Raw genomic sequence first — 21,558 nt, 5'->3', positions numbered from 1 at the left:
ATGAACCAGTGCACACGTGCCAAGGAAACAAATCACCAGAGACAACCCTTTTTGTGATCATAGTAGCTTTAACTTGCATTTGCCAGTGCTACGTCTTGGTGCCCGCACCCCTCTCCCCCTCACTGACAGCTGCATTGGAGGAAGCCTACTGATTCCAATGCCTCGTTGGCCTTGATGACCTTGGCGGCCACCCTCTGGTTGCCAGGGCCTGTGCAGGCCTCGTCTGGGTGGGGCAGCCTATGCAGGCCCTGTTTGAGTGGGAGTGTCTAGCACCATGGCTTGGCACTCCTCAGTCGTCACTGCCTCATCAGATACAATGGCCTCTGGCAGAGGGGCGGAGGAACTGCTGCCTTCATCTGGGGCCACCTGAGAGGAGCCCGCAGATGTGATCTGCAGCTCATTCACCAACATAAGGTTGGTTTGAACCTCCCTGCTCACCATCGATGGACAGGCAGCTAGCAGAGTCACTAGGTGCCTCATCCATATTTCACATTGGCAATGATCGGCTGAGGTCAGTGCCATTCTGTGGGCCCGCAAATCTGAACACAGCCCAGAAACCCCAGATTTTGTTCTTAGAGCTGCCTCTCCATGAGAGTCGCCACTCTCTCTATGGAGGAAGCTGCGCATTCAGAGCTCTGTGCTAACGCAGAGCTCATGCTCTGCTTGGGCACCTCCAATACAGAGACCATGGTATGCAGACCTTCGGGGATCTCTGCCCGATGTTCCCATGCATCCTGCTGGATTTTCAGCATCTGCCACCTGATGGACAACTCCAGAGGCTCATCATCTGCCTCGGACTCAACACTATCCTGGTCTCCAGCAACCCTCTGGCGCCCTGGGCACGCTCTGCCTCCATCAGTTCCTCAAGCGAGTTTGGTGTGCCCTCACCACTGTGCAATAGCATCTGATCTGGCACGCTAATGCCCACCTAATTCCTGTGTCTGCACTGACGTTTGGTACAAAGGCAGGATGTGACACAGGTGCATCTGTGAGCGGCTCCTCCTCAGAGGTCAAGGGAGGGTCCTCGTGGTCTGCCTGGCATCGTGAGGATGGCGCATTTGAGAGAGGAAAAGAAAATGTCAACAGCAAACATCATTACAAAATCACAGAGCATGCACTCTGGTTGCTTCTCACAATGGACAACTGCCTCACAGAGGCATTGTGAATGGACAAGCAACAGGGACTATTGGCTTAAACATCTCATTCCAAATGCCACTGCCCTACATCTCCTATACCCTCTGAATCTCTTCCCTGTCCACGAACTCTTACCTTCCTCTGAGACCCCTGCCTCTCTGTGACCTGTGGACCTGGTTCCACACTGGCAGGCCATCTCCAGAGCTTCCTCCTCTGCCTGCATCAAAATCAAGAGTTGGGCTCACCTCCACCCAGTCGTCCTTGCTCCTGAACATTATAACTCCTCTTCTCCTGTCTGGACGAAAGTGCTTTCATGAGTCCCCCCTCTGCCTGCCAGACTATACACTTCCCCACCCCCACCCAGAGACACAGGTGCAGGTGCCCATCACACTGGCACACCTCACCCTTGCATACATCCAAGCCAACCAGGCACATTTTTCAGTTTCTCAAGACACAGGGATGTGCGTCATTTGGCACTCTGCATTTCACACCCATGAGCACCAACAAGCCCTGGCACCCACTAAGACGTCTATACACAGTTCCAAATGGACTCAGTAGTCACCGTGGCAGAGAGCAGGTCATTGAAACTTTTCCTGCACTGGAGCCAAGTGCAGCGCACAACATCATGGCCGCTCACCTGGGCAGCCACCTCCGTCCACTCCTTCTTGCTTTGGTGAGGTGGCCTCCTCTTACCATCCCACGGGATCAATATATCCTACCGGGCACTCACTGCCTCCAGAAGAACACGTAGGCATTTATCCTTAAAGTGAGGAGCAGAATGCCCATGGGCATTGACTTCCCGCCTGGCATGGAATGCAGGTCCTGAGGCCATAATTACTCCTCCAAAAGAAAATACTCTTCCAGTTACTATAGACTCACACACAGCCCCCTGAAGCCTCTGACCACAGCAGCCGTCAAGGAACTCACGGTCCACTTTTAAATCCCAAACCCCCAACCCTGGAAGCCCATTAGACTTGGCGCCCATCCTGCTCCCACCCCTGTCAGCAACACCGAGCCAGTCACAGCACGTTTCATGCCGGTTGGCCGTTAATTGGGCAGCCAGCGTGAAAACAGGCACGGGAGCCAATCACAGGCTGAAGCGGATATCACATCCGGTTCCGGGCCAGCTGATCACGCTCCCACGCCCAACGGAAAATTCAGGCCCAGGAGTTCCACAGACAGAGGCACAGCAACAGGAGGTAAAGATGTTACTTCTGTATTCCCAGATGGAAAATCGCAGGCTCGGTGTGCGCAGTTTCACATTTTGCAATCCTGACATATCCTGGGAGCACTGGAGTGGAACTTTTACACGCCTGCTCCCTTAGGGAGGATGGCACATGAGACAGAAGGCTTTGTGGATTGAAGAAAAGTGAACACAACTTTGGAAAGGGAAGACGACCCATTTTAAAATTATGAGAAATAATGCCAGCCAACAAGGCTTTATAATAGTGCTCATTTTTTTAAAGGTATTTGAATTTTAAGTTAATTTAGGAACACATTGTAGGTGAATTTCCATCAGAGGAAGATCTCCAGAAACCCAGGAGAAACAGTGCATTGACAAACTCGAGGTGAAGAGCCGATGTGCAAAACACTACCAAATATTGAAAAAAGGAAATAAATCCAGAAGCACTGAGTATGTAATGTCAAGTTTAATTTTAAATGCCCATAAATTAAATGAGGAAGGCAAGATTCAGATAGGTAAAAATTCAGAATTTTGAGGTTTTGAGAAAGAGTATACTGCAGTGAGTGTTTTGGTCATGTATGTGTGAACTATAATAAAACAACAACATCTTACATCTATAGAGAGCTTTTAACTTCGAAAAACATTCCAATGCACTTAACAAGAACTTTAGCTATTAAAAAATTGACACCGAGCCACAGAAGGAGTGATCAGGACAGATGACCAAAGCTTGGTCAAACAAGTGGGTCTAAGAAGCATGTTAAAGGAAGAAAGCAGAGGTAGAGAGGCAGAAATGTTTAGGGAGGGAATTCCAGAGTTTAGGACTCAAGCAGCTGAAAGGATGACTGTCAATGATAGAGCGGTTAAAACTGAATGTGCCAGAATTGGAGCAGTGAAGAGATCTGGAGGTTTGCAGGGCTAGAGGAGGTTACAGAGACAGGGAGTAACAAGGTCACAGAAGGATTTGTAAACAAGGATGAGGATAGTAACATTAAGGTGTTGTTGGACAGGGGACCAGTGTAGGTCAACTACCAAAGGGAAAATGGATAAATGGGGCTAGGTTTGAGTTACGATTAGGGTAGCAGAGATTTGGATTACCACAAGTTTGTGAAAGGTGGGAGATGGGAGACCAGCCAGGAGTGCATTGGAAAAGTCAGGCCTAAAGGTAATAAAATAATGGATGATCGTTTCAGCAGCACATGAGCTGAGGCAGGGTCGGAGCTGGGTGGGGTAATGAAGCTGGAAGTAGGGAGTCTCAGTGATACTGCAGATAAATACTCTGAAGCTCACCTTATGATCAAGCACACCACTAAGGTTGCAAACAGTCAGGCTCAATTTTAGAAAGTTGCCAGTTTACCTTCACAGGATTTCTGATCATCACTGAGAACGTAGCCATCTTTACACTCACAGCGATTTTTTTCTAAGATTTTCTTGCAAATGCTCTCATTGTCCTTTTCTGTGGAAATACATAACAGAAGCAAGAAAACAGAAATGTAAAGATACTCTAATAACTAGAGTGTATCCACCTGCAGTATCCTGCCTCTCCTTTGAATAAAGTCCAGGCAACGGGATTGAGATATTAGGAATGAATTTCTAAATGTGCGCTCTTTGTGCAGAGCTTTACCCGCTGAGATTGCATAACAAGAAATTGTGGACATGATCCCTACAATTTTCCATCCATTATAATGAATGGGAAACAAATAGTGAGACTCACGTCGCAAGGCACCAAACCATTCAAAACTGGTTCTCTTGTCTTCTCAAAATGTGTCACATTTTGCAAATTCAAGGGTTGTAAAATAAAATTTTATTTTCAAGGTAATAATTATTCATTTAAAATCTACTTCTGGAATTTCACGAATTTGTGACTTTCAGACAACACCACAGATGCTCTTAAATTCATGCGATGTATGAGGTTGGTCAGATACTTTGCGTGATTTTCCAGTTGGTGCTCCCAGTGAGCAGTAGTGTTCCAGCCCACCACTGCTCCAAAGAAGACATGGCCCTGATAGGCAGGAAGACTGAAGCCCCCAGGTTCAATGGCTCGTCCCTCGAACACCTTTTGGACACAGTGGAGGCACGCCATGATGTCCTCTACCCCTGCTCTGGCTGCAGGATGGGCAGAAACATCACTAGTCCAGTTTGGGAGGCAGTGGCAGCGATGGTCAGTGCCACTGCCCTGCAAATAAGGGCAGTCACCCAGTGCCACAAGACGATGAATGATCTCTTTCATTCCCCCAAGGTAAGTCACTCTTCTTATCACTGTCAACTCACACACCCACAAACTCATCACACATCCACAGGGATCTTACTTACTGCCAGTTCAAGGGACATTACCATTCACTCTCTCACACTCACCTTCATCGTCCTCATCCCATCCATGGGACCACTCACCACCCACTCAGGCCAGGTGCACTTATGATCTGGCCTGGCAGGCGTTCTGCTTACACTCTCTCCATCTGTATTCATGCAGGACAAACTGGCACACAACAAGAGGGAGAGGTCGCTTACCAGTGGAGGAATGCCTGAAATCAAGGTCAACACGGACTTTGAAAACAGAGCCATCCGGCTGGTGGGCGAGGATCTGGATCGTTCCTGTGCTGATGGTGAGGTCGGCGTTGCTCTACCAAATGAGGATCCAGCAGTGCAACATTCATCAGACAACCATGCTGTGAGTGATGTGTCCTGTTTCACAGGCCACTGCCATGCATTAATTATCTCTCCTTGCTTTCGCAGGCCCATCTGGTAAACAGCCGATACAGTCCATGACCCAGGGCCTCCAATCAAGACCTGAAGAACCCTCTGAAGGGGAATCTGAAGACACCCTCCTTAAAGTCTGATCACAGCGCTTACCCACACCCTCTACCAGTGCAGAGACACACACCTTGGTAAGGTCGAGCTTTCGCGTAGCCTCGGGATCACAATCTGGTGAGCACATTGCACTGTCTGATACACAGCAGGCAGCGGCAGAGACTTCCCAGAGGACTGCTGGAGGCCAGAAATTTGCTGAGTCCAAGTCAGATGATGAGCGTCTGGACTCAGTCATGTTACAGTTGTTGGAGCTGCAAAGGCAAGCTCAGGAACATCAGGAAGGGATGTACGCTGCACTCCTCAGATTGGAAGGCACAATGGAGGTGAGGTGATAGCGCCAGCATGCCAATGCACCGAGGTCAACACTGGTAGGATGGCGGCTGCCATGGAGACCTTGGTCCTGGATGTCGCTCCTGCACTGCTGCGTGGGCTGAACTCCATCGCTGATGCCATAGCTGGCCTCCAACATTGTGTACGCGAGAGGGGTGCGGGGCAGCTCAATCTCACTCCAGCTACCCCCTGCTCCTCAAGGAGTCAGCCTGGGTCCCTCCTCAATCCAAGGCCTCAGGTGGGTGTGGTACTGGCAGCATCCACTGCCTCCCCAGTGATACTGTTAAGTACAGAAGAGTTCCCAGCCTCAGACTGATCAGTTGCTGTTGGTGGATGGTAATTCCACCCCGAGGTTCTTGACCCCTTGTCACCTGCATTAGATTCTGCCCAATGGTTCTCAAGTCAAGTGTTTATTCACTGGAGCCCAGAAAGCTCCTGCCCTCTTACATCTCCCAGCTGAGCATAATGGAAGTGGTAAGTCAACTGCCTTTCTCTCTGCTCCTTCACTTCTGCATTGTTGACTTTCTCTTTGTTCACTGTTTTATGCTTTCCTTTTCCACCTCCCTCTCCTACTTCACTTCTACTTCATTCCCTCTCTTCCTTTCTTCATTCCTGTGGCCTCTTCTCCTTTATTTAATATTTCTCTTCTGCCTTTGCTTTCTCTCTCCTCCTCCTTGACTTCTCTCTCCTTTATTTCCATTTCAGTTTTGCTTTCTTCTATTACTCTCTCTTTCCTCGCACCTCTCTCTCTCTCCTCTGTCTCTCTCTCCAGGTCTCTCTCCCCCTCTCTCTCTGCCATCTCTCTCTCTCCTTCCCCCTCCCCGTCTCTCACTTCCCCATCTCTCCTTCACTTCATCCCTCCCTTTCTGACCTCCCTCTCACCCCTCTTCCTCTCTCACTTTCATCTTTCTCTTTTAACTGGGTAGGAATTTAATTAGAGTCAAGGAGCAGGACTTTAATTAATGCTGTAGGTGTGTCTGTAATTAGGACCTGGGGGCAGAACATTAATTAGAACGTTGTGGTGGGGAGAGGGGGGTGGCTGGAGTAGGATATTAATTTGAGCTGAGGGACAGACTTTGATTAGAAGCAGAAGGACTTTGATCGGAATCAGTTGGCAAAACATTAATCACAGCCAGGGAGATGGAGGCTGAAATACAAATTCTCATGCTGGTTAAACTTTGATGAAACTTTCTGACTGAGCTAGGTGGTCATTGTGCCATGGCTCATTATAACTTGCCCCTCGAGCCTGCTCCACCATTCATTAAGATCATGGTTTGAACTTATACATGAACTTCATTTTCTGCCCTATTCCCATATACCAATATTCCCTTAGTGCCCAAGAAACTATTAATTTCAGCCTTGAATATACTCAGAAACTGAGCATCTACAGCCCTGGGATAGACAAATCTAAAGATTCACAACCTTTTCAGGGCAGAACGTCTCCACATCACAGTCCTAAATGACCGACTCCTTAGCCTGAGACCATGGCCCCTACTTCCAGACTCTACAGCTAGGGGAAACACCTTCTGAGCATCTACCCTGTTAAGCCATCTAAGAATTCCATATGTTTCCATGAGATTGCCCCTCATTCTTCTGAACTCTGGAGACCATAGGTCCATTCTATTCAATCTCTCCTCATAGTACAGCTCTCTCATTCCAGAATGAATCCATTGAATGTTAATAGCATCCTCTCCAAGGCAAGCATTTCTTTCCTTAGGTAAGGAGACCAATATTGTACACTATCCTTAGATGTGGTCACAGTAAAGCCCTATATAATTGCAGCAATACTTCCCTACTCTTCTAGCCCCTTTGCAATAAAGACTGCCAAACCATTTGCCTTCTTAATTGCTTGTTCTATCTGTATGTTAATTTCCTGTAATTCATGCACAATGACACCCAAATCCCTCTGAATGCCAACATTTATTCTCCCTTCACCTTTTTTTAAAATAAAAATTCTGCTTTTCCACTCTTCCTACCAAAGTGAATAATTTCCCAAATTATACTTCATCTGTCATCTTCCAACCCAATCAGTTAACCGGACTATATTCATTTGCAGCCTCTCCACATCCTTCTCTCAGTTTACTTTCTCACCTAGCTTTGCATCATCAGCAAATTTGAGTATGTTGAACCCAGTCCCATCATCTAAGTCATTTAATATAGATTGAAAGTAGCTAAGACTCAAGCATTAATCTTTGTGGCACCCCATTATTTACATCCTGCCATATCCCAAAACTGACCCTCTCTGTTTTCTGTCCTTCAACCAATCCTTATTCCATGCTAATATAGTACCCCCAGTCCCATAAACCCTAAACTTGTACAACATGTTCTTTGCCACCTTACTGAACGACTTCAGAAAATCCAAATATACTACATCCACTAGTTCTCCCGTAGCAACCCTGCTAGTTACACCCTCAAAAAATTCTACTGGATTTGTCAAACATGATTTCCTTTTCATAAAACCATGTTGACTCTGCCTAATCACATTTTAATTTTCCAAGTGCTTTGTTATCGAATCCCGAATAACAAATAGTAGCATTTTCCTGACAACTGAAGTCAGGCTAAGTGGCCTGTAGTTCTGTTTTTTCCCCTCTTTCATTGAATAGCAGAGTTACATTTGCTATCTTCCAATCCACAGGGACCATTCTAGAATCTAGGGAGATCCGAAATATCAAACCTAATGCATCAGCTATCACTGCAGCCACCTCTGATGTAGGTCATCAAGTCTAAGGGATTTGTCAGTACTTAGTTCCATTAATTTCTCTGCTACTTTTTCTTTACTAATATTAAATGTTGTATTAAATATTAATTAATTATTACTAATATTAAATTTAATGTTATTCATTCTTATTAGACCATGGGTTCCCTATTTTTTAAATTCTTTGATGGGATGTGGCTGTCGCTGGCAAGGCTAGCACTTGTTGCCCATCTCCAATTGCCCTTGAACTGTGTGACTTACTAAGCCATTTAAGAGGGCCTCCCACAACCATATCTCTCTCAAACACAACTTGAAATTTTTTCATATTCCATATTTCATTCTTTCCCAGAAGATCCTTTCTCTAAGATCACTAATTAATGCTACCTCATTACACAATACAAAATCTAAAATAGCCTATTCCCTAGTTGGTTCCATGACATATTGTTCCAGAAAACTGTCCCAAATACATTTCATGAACCCATCCTCCAAGCTACTTTTGCCAATTTGGCTTGCCCAGTCTCTATAAAAAATAGTTTTCCCAGGAATATTGCATTATGCTTGTTACATACTCCTCTAATTTCCTGATTAATGCTCTGTCCAACATTATAACTATTGTTAGGAGGCCTAGAAATTACTCTCACCAACATTTTCTGTCTTTTGTTATTTCTTAGCTTCTCCATTCTAATTTCTGGGCTAAGATCCTTTCTCACTGTTGCTTCTGTCATATCCTTTATTAGCAGAACTACTCCACCTCCTTTTGTACTTTATCATTTCTAAAAGAAAAGAACCTGGAATATTTTGTTCCCAACCGTGGTCACTTAGTAAACAACGGTGGAATTTTAAGCACTTTAGTCTATGCCGAAACGGCAGGATCATTAATGGGGTGGGAACCCTTTGAAATCTCTAGCAGTCTTTGCCAAGGCTCTTTTACTGAGCCCAAGGCATTAGTATCCCATTTCCGGGTCACTTGACCTATCAGAGAGGACAGACAGTCATTCTCCTCCACAGCAATCTTCAGAACAACTCACCTTGCAGCTCCACCCATTCCTCTCTCCAAGCACCTCCTCACACCCCCATCTGAGCAGCCAACACTCATGCTCACCCTCATCCTATTGCCCCTCCCCATGTCTCGCAGCCACCATCCACAAATGTTGTCCTTCCCTCCAATCATACAAGCCATTTCTAACATTCAGAGCTCTGCATTCTCCGATTAAAGAAGAAGAAGAAGATGAAGAAGAAGAGAGTAGCCTTGGAGAAAGGCAGACACCTGGGGTGTGTGGGGGAGGCAGCTTAATGGGCACTAGCAATGCCCACCTGCTCCAATGGGAAAGAGCTCTTGGTCCAGGAAACTACAGATGTCAGCAATGAGCTGCCATGAATGTTTAAACCTGCTGAGCCACATGCTCACACATATCGTGAGAGGCAATTCTCTGTCTGTAGAACTTGTGTTGGGGATCTCTCCTCCTTGGAGCTAGATCCTCTGTGTCCATCCCCTCTGGCCTGTGAAGCAGCATGTGGCTGATGGGAAGACTGGTGCTGGTGTTGTTCCTCTTGCTCTTCATTAGAGGTGCAAGGTAAAGCTGCATAAGCTGTTCCCATACCATGGTGAAAGCTGGCAATAGGAGCTACAGCTGAAGGTTAATGACATCCAATACAAGTGAGGTGATGTCCAAGAAGTTGGCAATCACCTGTAAAGCAGTGAATGCACTCTCTGAGAAGGAGTGCTGTAAGCAACAGTCTTTTACCTGGTCATGGCTGGAGCTCTTTGGTTTCACTATTCAAAGGCTTCTCAGTCTGTCAGTTTCACTGAAGAAGTATTCCCCACAGTGTACACACTTTGGTGACCCTGGCAAGCTGCTGAAAACTTTGGAAATAGGTCCAGTGACTTTTAAATCCAGAATGCTTGGTTAAAACAGTTAAAACACTAGTTAATTGCCTACTAGAATATTTAAATGCCTTACCTCACAGCTGCCTGCCCACTTCCGACACTGCCCGGGTGAAACCTGGAAGTGGGTGAATGAGGTTGGAATCCTGACCCTATATCATTTTTTGGGAAATTAACACCCCAAACCTGCCTCCCCTTGCTTGTAAAAATTGCCTCCCCAACCCTCAATATCTCAGTAATGACTACTCAATTAGGCAAATTTACCTCCATTTGTGCCATTAATTTTAACTTTTTACTATTTTTCTGATGTGGCCTTAATTGCTAATGTCCTATTATTATTGTTAAACTCTGTCCCCGCCTGACAAAATCTGCTCGATTTTACCCAGACCACTCTGAGGCATAGGCTTGCCTTTTCTCTTTAGACTTATAAATGCATCCTTACCTGAACCCTCCCTCCATCTCATTAGTCATTAGTTAAAGCCCTATCTACTGACCCAGAACCTGATTATCCAGGACACTCGTCTTTAATAAACTTAATGTACCAGACAGGTTTCTCACTTGAAACAGATAACTTTGTTAGAGAGGTCATTTAGAAGCTATAAGTTTGAACTAGGTCGACGAATAGAAAATCTCTTCCCCTAGGACTACTCGCGCTTAGGGTTTATTCGTCAGTACAATCATGTGACCCCCTAAAGGCTATAGGAAAGGTTATACCTACAATCACTACATTTCCTCACCCTTTAGTTTTTTTTTACATTTCCTCTTTACAAAGAACATTTTAATCCACAACATCATACACATATATACACAGGTCATGTGATTAAAGATTAAGTCTCTGTGATGGTTTACTAATTCAGTTAGAGCAGTGTAGCTCTACAACTTGAGATTCTCCCACTGGATCGACATGATCAGGAACTGCAGCATCAGGGACATCCTTAGACATTGGCTGTTCAGGATTAGGTAATTCGGCCCAAACATCTTCAGCTGCTTCATCAATGACCTTCTTTCCATCATAAGGTCAGTAGTAGGGATCTTTGCTGATGATTACAGAATGTTCAGCACCATTTATGACTCCTCAGATTCTAAAGCAGTCCATGTCCAAATGCAGCATGACCTGATATCCAGGAATGGGCTGACAAGTGGCAAATACCATTCGCGCCACGCAAGTATCAAGCAATGACCATCTCCAACAAGGGAGAATCCAACCATCGCCCCTTGATGTTCAATGGCATTACCATCACTGAATCTCCCACTAACAACACCCTGGGGGATACCATTGACCAGAAACTGAACTGGACTAGCCAATATAAATACTGTGGCTACAAGAGCAGGTCAGAGGCTAGGAATCCTGTAATGAGTAATTCACCTCCTGGCTCCTCAAAGCCTGTCCACCATCTACAAGGCACAAGCCAGGAGTGTGATGGAATACTCCCCACTTGGTTGGATGAGTGCAGCTCCCACAATACTCAAGAAGCTTGACAACGTCCAGGACAAAGCATCCTGCTTGATTGGCACCACATCCACAAATATTCACTCCCTCCACCACCAACGCACAGTTGCAGCAGTGTGTACCATCTACAAGATGCACTCCAAGAATTCACAAAGGCCCCTACGACAGCATCTTCCAAACCCAAGCCCACTACCATCTAGAAGGACAAGGAGAGCAGATAGATGGGAACACCACCACCTGGAAATTCCCCTCCAAGTCACTCACCATCCTGACTTGGGAATATATCACTGTTCCTTCACTGTCACTGGTTCAAAATCCTGGAACTCCCTTACTAACAACACTGTGGGTGTACCTATACCACGTGGACTGCAGCAATTCAAGAAGGCAGCTCACCACCACCTTCTCAAGGACAACTAGAGATGGGCAATAAATGTTGACCCAGCCAGTGAAGCCCACATCCTGTGAAATGAATAAAAGAGCTTCTCTATTCTAGGTCGATCTGGCACCTCAGGGAATAAAGGTTCAACATGAACTACAGGCAGAATAGCTGGTTGTTGGAATGACTGTCTACTCCTTAGATGATCCACATGTTTTCGAACACCCCGGTCTTCCACTTCCACTTGGAATGACAAGGGTCCAACTTCAGAGACAATTATACCAGGAACCCAACTAGGTCCATTTCCAAAATTCCACATGAAAACTGTATCTCCTACAGTAAATCTTCGAGCTTTGCTATGAATATCATGATTCACTCTCTGACTACTCTGGTTCTTCTCTACCTTCCTCTCTAAGTTTGGAAACACCAGACTTAACCTTGTATGAAGGCAGCGCTTCATCAGTAATTCAGACGGTGTTGAACCCATAGTTGCATGCGGAGATGTACAATAAATGAAAAGCAACTGTGAAATTTGAGTTTCTAAAGTACCTTTGGATATCTTCTTCATTCCTGATTTGAAGGCTTGCACTGCTCTTTCTGCTAACCCATTGGATGATGGATGATATGGTGCTGTTTCAATATGTTTGATTCCATTTAAACTCATGAATCTCTGGAATTCCATGCTAGTGAAGGCACTACTGTTATCTGAAACAATGACTTCTGGTAGGCCATGTATACTAAAACATTGGCGCAGCTTTTCAATAGTTCACATGATGTTGGTGATCTAACTTCATACACATCCATCCACTTAGAAAGTGCATCGATGATCACTAAAAACATGGCACCTAAAAATTAACCTACACAGTCGATATGTGGTCTAACACAGGGTCAACCAGGCCACTCCCATGGATGCAGAGGAACTGAAATGGGCAACTTCTATTTTTGCTGACACTGGAGACAATGCTTGACCATGCTTTCAATGTCACTGTCCATGCCAGACATACCTTTGCACAAGCACCTTCATTTTTGATATGCCTGGATACGCACTGTGAAGCTCTGTCAAGAGTGGTTCTCTTTCTTGCGAAGGTCGATGACTCTTGATCCCCACAACAGGATTCCATCTTGACAACTTAATTCAATTTTATGGGCATGGAATGGTCTTATCTCTTCAGACATTGGTGCATTTGACCATCCTTGCAATACCGTCTCGGACTTCTGACAAAATTGGATCCCGGTTTGTCCAATTCCTTATTTGCTTTGCACAGACCGGTGAAGAGTCCAAGAAATTCAACACAAGCGCAACTTCTTGTGGCACTGGAGCATGTAAATGCTATCTGGTAACGGAAGATGACTGAGTGTGTCTACATTTACAGTATGCACACCAGGACAATGCATAAAGGTATACTCATACGCTGATAAAATCAAAGTTCAATGTTGAATTCTTGCTGAGGCTATCGGTGGAATGGATTTATCTTCACTAAATAAACTCATTAGGGGATTATGGTCTGACACTATGGTGAAGCATTGTCCATGCAGATACTGATGGAATTTCTTCACTCCAAATATTACTGATAAACCTTCATTTTCAAGTCATGACTAACTCTTCTTGGCTGCAGAGAGTATTTTGGAGACATAGCCTATCGGCCTTTTGGAACCATCTTCCATCCTGTGTGACAACACAGATCCCCACTCTGTAGAGAGATGCATCACGGGTTAATATTAATTCTTTTTGATGGGTCATAATATACTAGTAAACTTGATGACTTCTTGACTTTTATGAAGGCTTCTTCTTGTTGCGCATTCTATGAACATCGATAGTTCTTTTTCAATAATAAATGTAAAGGTGAAAATACTGTTGACAAGTTTGGCAAGAAGCAACTGTAATGATTTATGATGCCCAAAAAAGACTTGAGTTCAGTGACACTGGTAGGAGAGGGCACCTCTTTGCCCTGGCTTTCTCCTCTACTGGGTGCAACCATTTAGCATCCATTGGTGACCCAAGTAAGTAATTTCTGTCGCCTGGAATGTACATTTCTCTTTCTTCAATCGTACACCAGCTTCCAAAAGTCTTCTTATAACCTCTTCTAGCTTGGCCAAATGATCGGCTTCTGTTGTTCCTGTGATCAGGATATCATCCAGGTACACTACAACTTGGGGAAGTCCTTGTAGTAGGCTTTCCATGATCCTTTGGAAGATTGCACAGGTAGATAATACACTAAAGGCTAGGCATGTATATTGGTACAGGCCCTTATGCGTGTTGATGGTTACATACCCTCTAGATGTGCTGCCCAGCTCTAGCTGTTGGTATGCATGACTCATGTCCAGTTTGGTTTGGGAATTTCCTCCAGCTAGCTTAGTGTACAGATCTTCAATCCTCGGGATAGGATATTTATCTAATTTAGCAGCCTTATTCACAGTTAATTTGTAATCTCTACAGATGCGAATAGTTTGATCTGGTTTCATCACAAGACTATGGGCACTGCCCATTCTGAAAATTGGACTGGCTGGATGATGCCTAACTTCTCTAAGCAGCACAATTCGGCATCCACCTTCTCCTTTAGGGCGTAAGGCACAGGTCTGGCCTTAAAGGACCGGGGTGTTGCCTCTGAATCTACGTATATTTTTGCTTATAAGCCTTTTATCTTTCTCAATTCATCACAAAGTATGCTGTCATACTTCCTTAAAAGCTCAGGAGTTCCTCCTGTTCTCTCTTGAAATATTTCCGACCAGTTAAGCTTAATATTTTGTAACTGATCATGGCCCAGAAGATTAGGTCCTTCACCTGTTACAGTGATCACTGGAAGCTGGGCTGTCTGTTGCTCGTAGGACACAGGTACTGTGGTGATGCCTTTTACCTGTATTAACTGTATTGTGTATGTTTTCAGTTGAGCCGTGGTTTACTCCAGATTCAGTGGCTGGGTACTTTCGCTTACGCATTTAAATGTATGCTCTCCCATCACTGTGGTCGATGGTCCCGTATCTACCTCTGACTAGAGGCATCCCATTCACTTGAAGGGTGAAGATTTATTGGGTCAGTTTTTGCTGCTTTGACATTGTATAGGGAATACATATCAGTATCAGCAGCTTCTGGTTCAGTTATATTGTGCACTTCAATCATCTTGGTCTGCTGTCTGATTGGCTGTCTCGATTTTACCCTACATTGTTTTATTACCATAATAATAAGACCATAAGACATCGAAGCAGAAATTAGGCCATTCAGCCCATTGAGTCTGCTCTGCCATTCAATCATGGCTGATAAGTTTCTCAACCCCATTCTCCCGCCTTCTCCCCGTAACCTTTGATCCTCTTACCAATCAAGAACCTATCTATCTCGGCAAAGTGCATGACCTCACACTTCCCCACTTTGTATTCCATCTGTTACTTCTTTGCCCATTCTCCTAACCTGTCCAAATCCTTCTGCAGCCTCCTCACCTCCTCAATACTACCTGTCCCTCCACCTATCTTTTTATCATCTGCAAACTTAGCCAGGATGCCCTCAGTTCCTTCATCGAGATCATTAATGTATAAAGTGAAAAGTTGTGGTCCCAACACTGACCCCTGCGGAACTCCACTAGTCACCGGCCTCCATCCTGAGAAGGATCCCCTTATCCCCACTCTCTGCCTCCTGCCAGCAGCCAATCTTCTATCCATGCTAGTACCTTGCCTCTAACACCATGGGCTCTTATCTTACTGAGCAGCCTCCTGTGCGGCACCTTGTCAAAGGCCTTCTAGAAGTCCAAGTAGATAACATCCATTGGCTCTCCTTTGTCTAACCTACTCGTTACCTCCTCAAAGAATTCTAACAGATTTATCAGGCATGACCTCCCCTTGATGAAACCATGCTGACTTTGCTCTATTTTACCATGCACTTCCAAGTATTCTGAAATCTCATCCTTAATAATGGACTCTAAAATCTTACCAACGACCGAGGTCAGGCTAATCGGCCTGTAATTTCCCGTCATTTGCCTCACTCCCTTCTTAAACAGGGGGGTTACATTAGTGATTTTCCAGTCCTCTGGGACCCTCCCTGACTCCAGTGATTCCTGAAAGATCACCACTAACGCCTCCACTATCTCGTCAGCTATCTCCTTCAGAACTCTGGGGTGTAATCCATCTGGTCCAGGTGATTTATTCACCTTCAGACCTTTCAGTTTTCCTAGCACCTTCGCCTTGGTAATGGCCACCATACTCACCTCTGCCCCCCGACTCTCTTGAACTTTGGGGATGTTACTCGTGTCTTCCACCGTGAAGACTGACGCAAAGTATCTATTCAGTTCCTCCACCATTTCTTTGTTCCCCACTACTACTTCTCCAGCGTCATTTTCTAGCGGCCCAATGTCCACTTTTGCCTCTCTCTTATCCTTTATATATCTAAAAAAACTCTTGCAATCTTCTTTTATATTACTGGTTAGTTTACCCTCATATCTAATCTTCTCCCTCCTTATTTCTTTTTTAGTTATCCTTTGTTGGTCTTTGTAGGCTTCCCAATCCCCTGGTTTCCCACTGCTCTTCGCCGCATTGTATGCTTTCTCTTTAGCTTTTATGCTGTCCCTGACTTCCCTTGTCAGCCATGGTTGCTTCGTCCTCCCTTTAGTACGCTTCTTCTTCCTAGGGATGAATTTTTGCTGTCTCTCCCAAATTACTCCCAGAAACTACTGCCATTGCTGTTCCACTGTCTTTCCTGCTAGGCCCATCTCCCAGTCAATTCTGGCCAGCTCCTCCCTCATGCCTCTGTAGTTGCCTTTATTCAACTGTAATACCGTTACATCTGATTCCAGCTTTTTCCTCTCAAATTGCAGGGTAAATTCTATCATATGGTCACTTCCTCCAAAGGGTTCCTTCACCTTAAGCTCCCTTTTTTGTGGCTGTAATGGCATTCTGCCTCCTTAAATCTGCAGGTTCCCAGCACATGGTTGCCCCTACATAGGTAACAGATTAATTTCTGAATCGCTGGTGAGATGCCTCCACTATGCCTTTTCGTTTTGAGCTGCAGGGACTGTGTCCCCCTTCCCTGCTTTCTCTAGTTTTCGTGCCACACCCAGCTGTAGGTTCCCACCCCAACTGAAAAATGGTGCCAATGTTGCACACTCTGTAAGGCCTGAGAGTCCCCCTCAGCACTCTATTGCTAACGTTATTTTCATGGTATGCTTCAAATCAATATGAACTTCTGCAAGTAAACAGCAATGAACGGCATCATCGTGAACACCACAAACCAAACGATCCTGCAATATGTTATTGAGTGTATTCCCGAAGTTGTAGCACTCAGTAAACTATTTAAACTTCACTATGTAAGTTGCGATGGACTCTCCCAGGGCCCTTACTCTGGAGCTGAACTTAAATCTCTGCATAATTACCGATGGCTTCGGCTGAAAAATTGTCTTCACGAGGTCTACCAACTCGTTAAAAAATTTAGAATTGGGCGCATTTGGGGCCCTCAGACTACGAATTAAGTTATATATCTTGCTACCACTGACACTTAAAAGAATTGCTTTCTGGTTCTTCTCCATTTTTATTTAATACGTCATGAAATAAAAACCTAGCTGCTCTATGTGCTGGCTCCAGTCTTCCATGGACAAGTCATTAGGGTTTATTCTGCTGAAGAACTGCGTGACTGGTGAGTATACTCACATTCACGAGGGCGCGGTGCAGTGTCGGAGCTATTTATCCTCATCGCCAATTGTAATAAACTTGATGTACCAGACAGGTTTTTTACTTGGAACAGAAGCAAGAAGGGAGCTCACCACCACCTTCTCAAGAGCAACAAGGGATGGGCAATAAATACCGGCCCAGCCAGCGAAGCCCAAATCCCGTGAATGAATTTAAAAAAATAATAACTTTATTACAGAGCTCATTTAGAAGCTACATGCTTGAACAAGGCCACAACTAAAAAAGCCCCGCCCCTAAGATTACCCGCACTTAGGGCTCATTCGTCTATACAATCATGTGACACCTAAAGGCAGTAGGAAAGGTTTTTCCTACAATCACTACACAGTCCCAACCCAATGTCTTTCCCAACGGAACAGCTTCCTCTTTCCCCAGTCCCAGTGCCTGTGCCCGACAAGTTGAAAGCCTTGCCTCCTGCAGCAATCTTTCAGTCACACATGCAAAATGCTAACCTGTATGCCCCTGTGTCAATTTGCACATTGCTCAGATAGTGACTCACAAATTACGACTTATAACTGAGTATTGAAAGGCTACAGAATATTCTAAACAGACAAAAGCTTCAATAAAACCATCACAGTAAAATGTTGGTCAAAGGTCTGTACCTGATGATTGTAAGCCTGATTCGGCTGCTGGTTGGCAGAATGGATGCACTACTTTGATGTCAGCTGGAGGCAGAAAGGACTGTTTAGGGCTGATGGTAACAATATCTTTCCCAGTGTACTTGTTTGCTCGACGAATGGTGCCAGTTTTCCAATCTGAGTAGTACATGTGCTCCGCAAAGAGAGACACTCCAAATGGCTGGTGACTGTTCAGGTAGAAGGAGACACAACAAATCATGAAGATAAATACTGTGTTTTATTTTTCTTCTTGAGTGTCACAAGGTGCCAATTTCTTCTTACAAATTAGATCAAGTGACTATATCTCCTCCCTCATGAAATGCATTTTAGCACAAAAAACAAAATTCTGTACTTTAAAAAATGATTAGCCACTGTGATTCCTATATTTAAAAAGGGAAAGTAAATGAGTTCAGGGAACTATAGACAACTTAGCTTAACGTCGGTAATAGGAAAGATAATAGGATCTTTACTCAAATGTGTTATAGAAAAACAACGGAAAACGTAATAAAGAGTTATCAGCACAGATTCCAGAAGGGAAAACCTGTGGGCGGGAGGGGGGGAGCAGAGTTAATGTTGCTGATTGATGACCTTTCCTTACACTGACCTGAACTGTTAATTGTGGGTCTCTCTCCACAGATGCTGACAGTCCTGCTGAGTATTTCCAGCATTTCCTGTTTTAGGTTCATATTTTCAGCATCTACAGTACTTTTGCTTTTGATCCCAGCTTGACCAACCTTATAGTATGCTTGGCAGAAGTAATAGAAATGGTAGACAGCGGGTTTTGGTATTAAACTCCAATGACTGGTTGGTAACAAAGAAAGAAACGAAGGGCAGGATTCTCCCCCCCAGCGGGGGGGAAGTTGAAGTGTGGGCGTGCAGAGGCGCACCTCCAATTGGCGCCCCCAATTGGGGGTGCACCGCCATTTTCGTGGGTGGGCCAATTAAGGCCCGCCCAGTGTGACGTCCGTACGGAAGCACCATGCGCTCCCTGTGCGGGCAGGGGGTAATTCCCTAAACCCGAGAGTGTGCTCTTTCGCACATGCTTACGAAAGAGCGCACTCATCTCCCTGAGGCTAAGTGCTGCCTCAGGGAGATCGTCTGTACTATATAAATTATTAAAAGAAAATAAAAGTCCCTGACATGCCCCCTCATGTGACACTGAGTTGGGATATGTCCATAACCTTTTCTAAAGTTTTAATTAACTTTTTTAAAATCTACATGAAACCTCAGCCTGCCCATGGATGAGGTTTCATGCTTTCTCTAATGCCCGCCAGGGCTCCCAGTCTGCCCGTCAACCTTAAGGTTGGATGGGCAGGTCCATTAATTACTTAAATGACTCTGTTAATGGCCTCAATTGGCCATTGACAGGTCGGCGGGCGCACAGCTGATTTTGCTGAGCCCCCGCCCACCTGAAAATATAAATGGGGTGCGATGACATCGGGAATTCTGCCTGACGTCACAGCGCATCATTTTACGTGTCAGCAAGCGCCCCCCCCCCCCCCCCCCCCCCCGCCACTTGCCGATGGGAAAATCCTGCCCTAAGTCTTGACTTCTCCCAAGTGGAGGTTTATTCCATCTGACATAAAATTCCATTCCCAGATCACTGCCTGTTTCCTCTTTGTATTCTTTTGAGTATATCAGATCAAACCAATCAACAAATTAACAAATTAAGGGGATAGTCCCTTAAAGGGGCACTGTAACACCAACTCACTTCTAATTATTCACTTAATCATTTGCTGTCTCTTTACTCCTAAATTGGCTGCTTCTGCCTCTGCATTTGCTTTCTATTAAGGACAGTGGACGGGCTCCTGCTGCTGCTGGCCCAGAGGGCTTGCATCTCTGAAACCTCAGCAGCTGTACTGGGGGGAGTGGGCACTACAGAGGCAGGTCGGAGACCATGAGGGTGCCTCAACATGGATGTATATCATGGTGGCTTTATCTCTCTGAAGAAACTCAAGCAGGCACTTGTCAACAGCAACTAGTCAATGACGACAGGTGCTACATGTTGGTCAATTTGTTTGATCAAAACAAAATTGGTAAGTTGGGCTGGGCTGCATGGCAGTGAAGAAATAAACACAATCGAGGCTGGCAGCTCCATATGGAAACTTCTCTACTGGACCTGGTTCAGCCAGGAAAGTTCCCTGGTGGAGGGAATGCATCGGGGAGATATCCAAACCTGGCTCCTTCCACCCTCACCGCCTTCAGGGGTTGGAAGATTTCAGCCCAATATATTTGAATTTTCAATAAGGTACAATATTCATGACGAAGGTCATGTGGAGCCACAAGATAAGTAGCAGCATAGGTAGCAAGCTGGCTACAAAACACAAAAATAGGAAATAGAGAATAGGGGTTGAAGGCAATTACTCAGATTGGCAAATGGTGAGAAGTGGTATGCTTGAAGGGTTGATTCTGGAACCACTGTCGTTCACCATTTACATAAATGATCTTGGCTCGGGAATCGGAAGTGTAATTTCAAAATTTCTGGAGAATACCAAATTGGGGGTGTAGTTAATAGAAAGGAGGATCGCAACTAAATACAAGGAGATAAACTTACAACATGGGCATACAATTAGCAAATGAATTTCAATATAAACAATGGTGAGGTGGTACATTTTGATAGGAAGAATGGAGGCCACATACTCCCGCGAGAATAACTATGTAAATGGAGTAGAGGAATAGAGGGATCTGGGGATACAGATAGACAAATCACTAAAAGTAGCGATGCAGGTCTTAAAGACCAAACAAAGCAATGGAGCTCATTTCTAAAGGGATAGAATTGAGAAATAGAGAATTTAAATAGTTTATTTAGTACAAGTTGGTGTCAAATTAGAGCAGCTTTGTGGGGTAGGGAGGAACTATCATAGCATCTGCCTCTTGGGGAATTTTGTTTCCTGGACTATGATGTGTAAAATTTATTTTCTGGTGAAATGTGTTGGAGAGAATTGGAATTTAAGAGAAAGACTGACATGAAACAACTGATCAATAATGAAAATAACTAATTGAAGAGGAGAAAAACAAAGACTTAATGGACAATGAAGAAAAAATTGACAAGCACACATGATGATTATAATATAGATGACAGATGTGATGCATACAGCTGACACAGGGGTTATTTTATAGTGAGTATATGGATTCAAAGCAAAGAGTTCTGGAATTTGAATTGTACCTGCACAGTCACATTGACCCATATAAAAATAAAGCAGAAAAGTAAAAAAAAAACTAAGTGTAATTGTCACCTGAATTTTTGGGAAATTTTGACTATTATCAGTCTCTCCATACATCTTTTGTTAAAACAGTAGAAACAGATACCAGCACAGCAGCCATTCCTTGCAATTTCTATAACTTACATTACTATTGTGTATGAAAATTAACTGCTGCAGAAACAGTGCACAAGAAATAACTTACATCTACATAGCCTG

The 21,558-nt window shown here is 44.6% G+C and overlaps 1 protein-coding gene across 5 annotated transcripts in view; it reads right to left on the bottom strand.

The window, feature by feature from the left end:
* The window catches only part of egf (epidermal growth factor), a 201,632-nt gene that overhangs the window by 123,943 nt on the left and 56,131 nt on the right, over positions 1-21,558 (bottom strand). For all 5 annotated transcript variants that reach the window (XM_078542686.1, XM_078542712.1, XM_078542704.1 and 2 more), the window contains exons 6-7: positions 18,125-18,327; positions 3,672-3,770 (exon numbers count right to left, since the gene is read on the bottom strand). In XM_078542686.1, coding sequence (XP_078398812.1) covers positions 3,672-3,770; positions 18,125-18,327 — 302 coding nt within the window. The remainder of the gene's footprint in view (positions 1-3,671; positions 3,771-18,124; positions 18,328-21,558) is intronic.

Source organism: Cetorhinus maximus, chromosome 1 (genome assembly GCF_964194155.1).
Source record: "Cetorhinus maximus chromosome 1, sCetMax3.hap1.1, whole genome shotgun sequence".
Classification (NCBI taxonomy): Eukaryota; Metazoa; Chordata; class Chondrichthyes; order Lamniformes; family Cetorhinidae; genus Cetorhinus; species Cetorhinus maximus.
The sequence above is the reverse complement of the archived record's forward strand: the minus strand, read 5'-3'. Positions and strand labels throughout refer to the sequence as shown.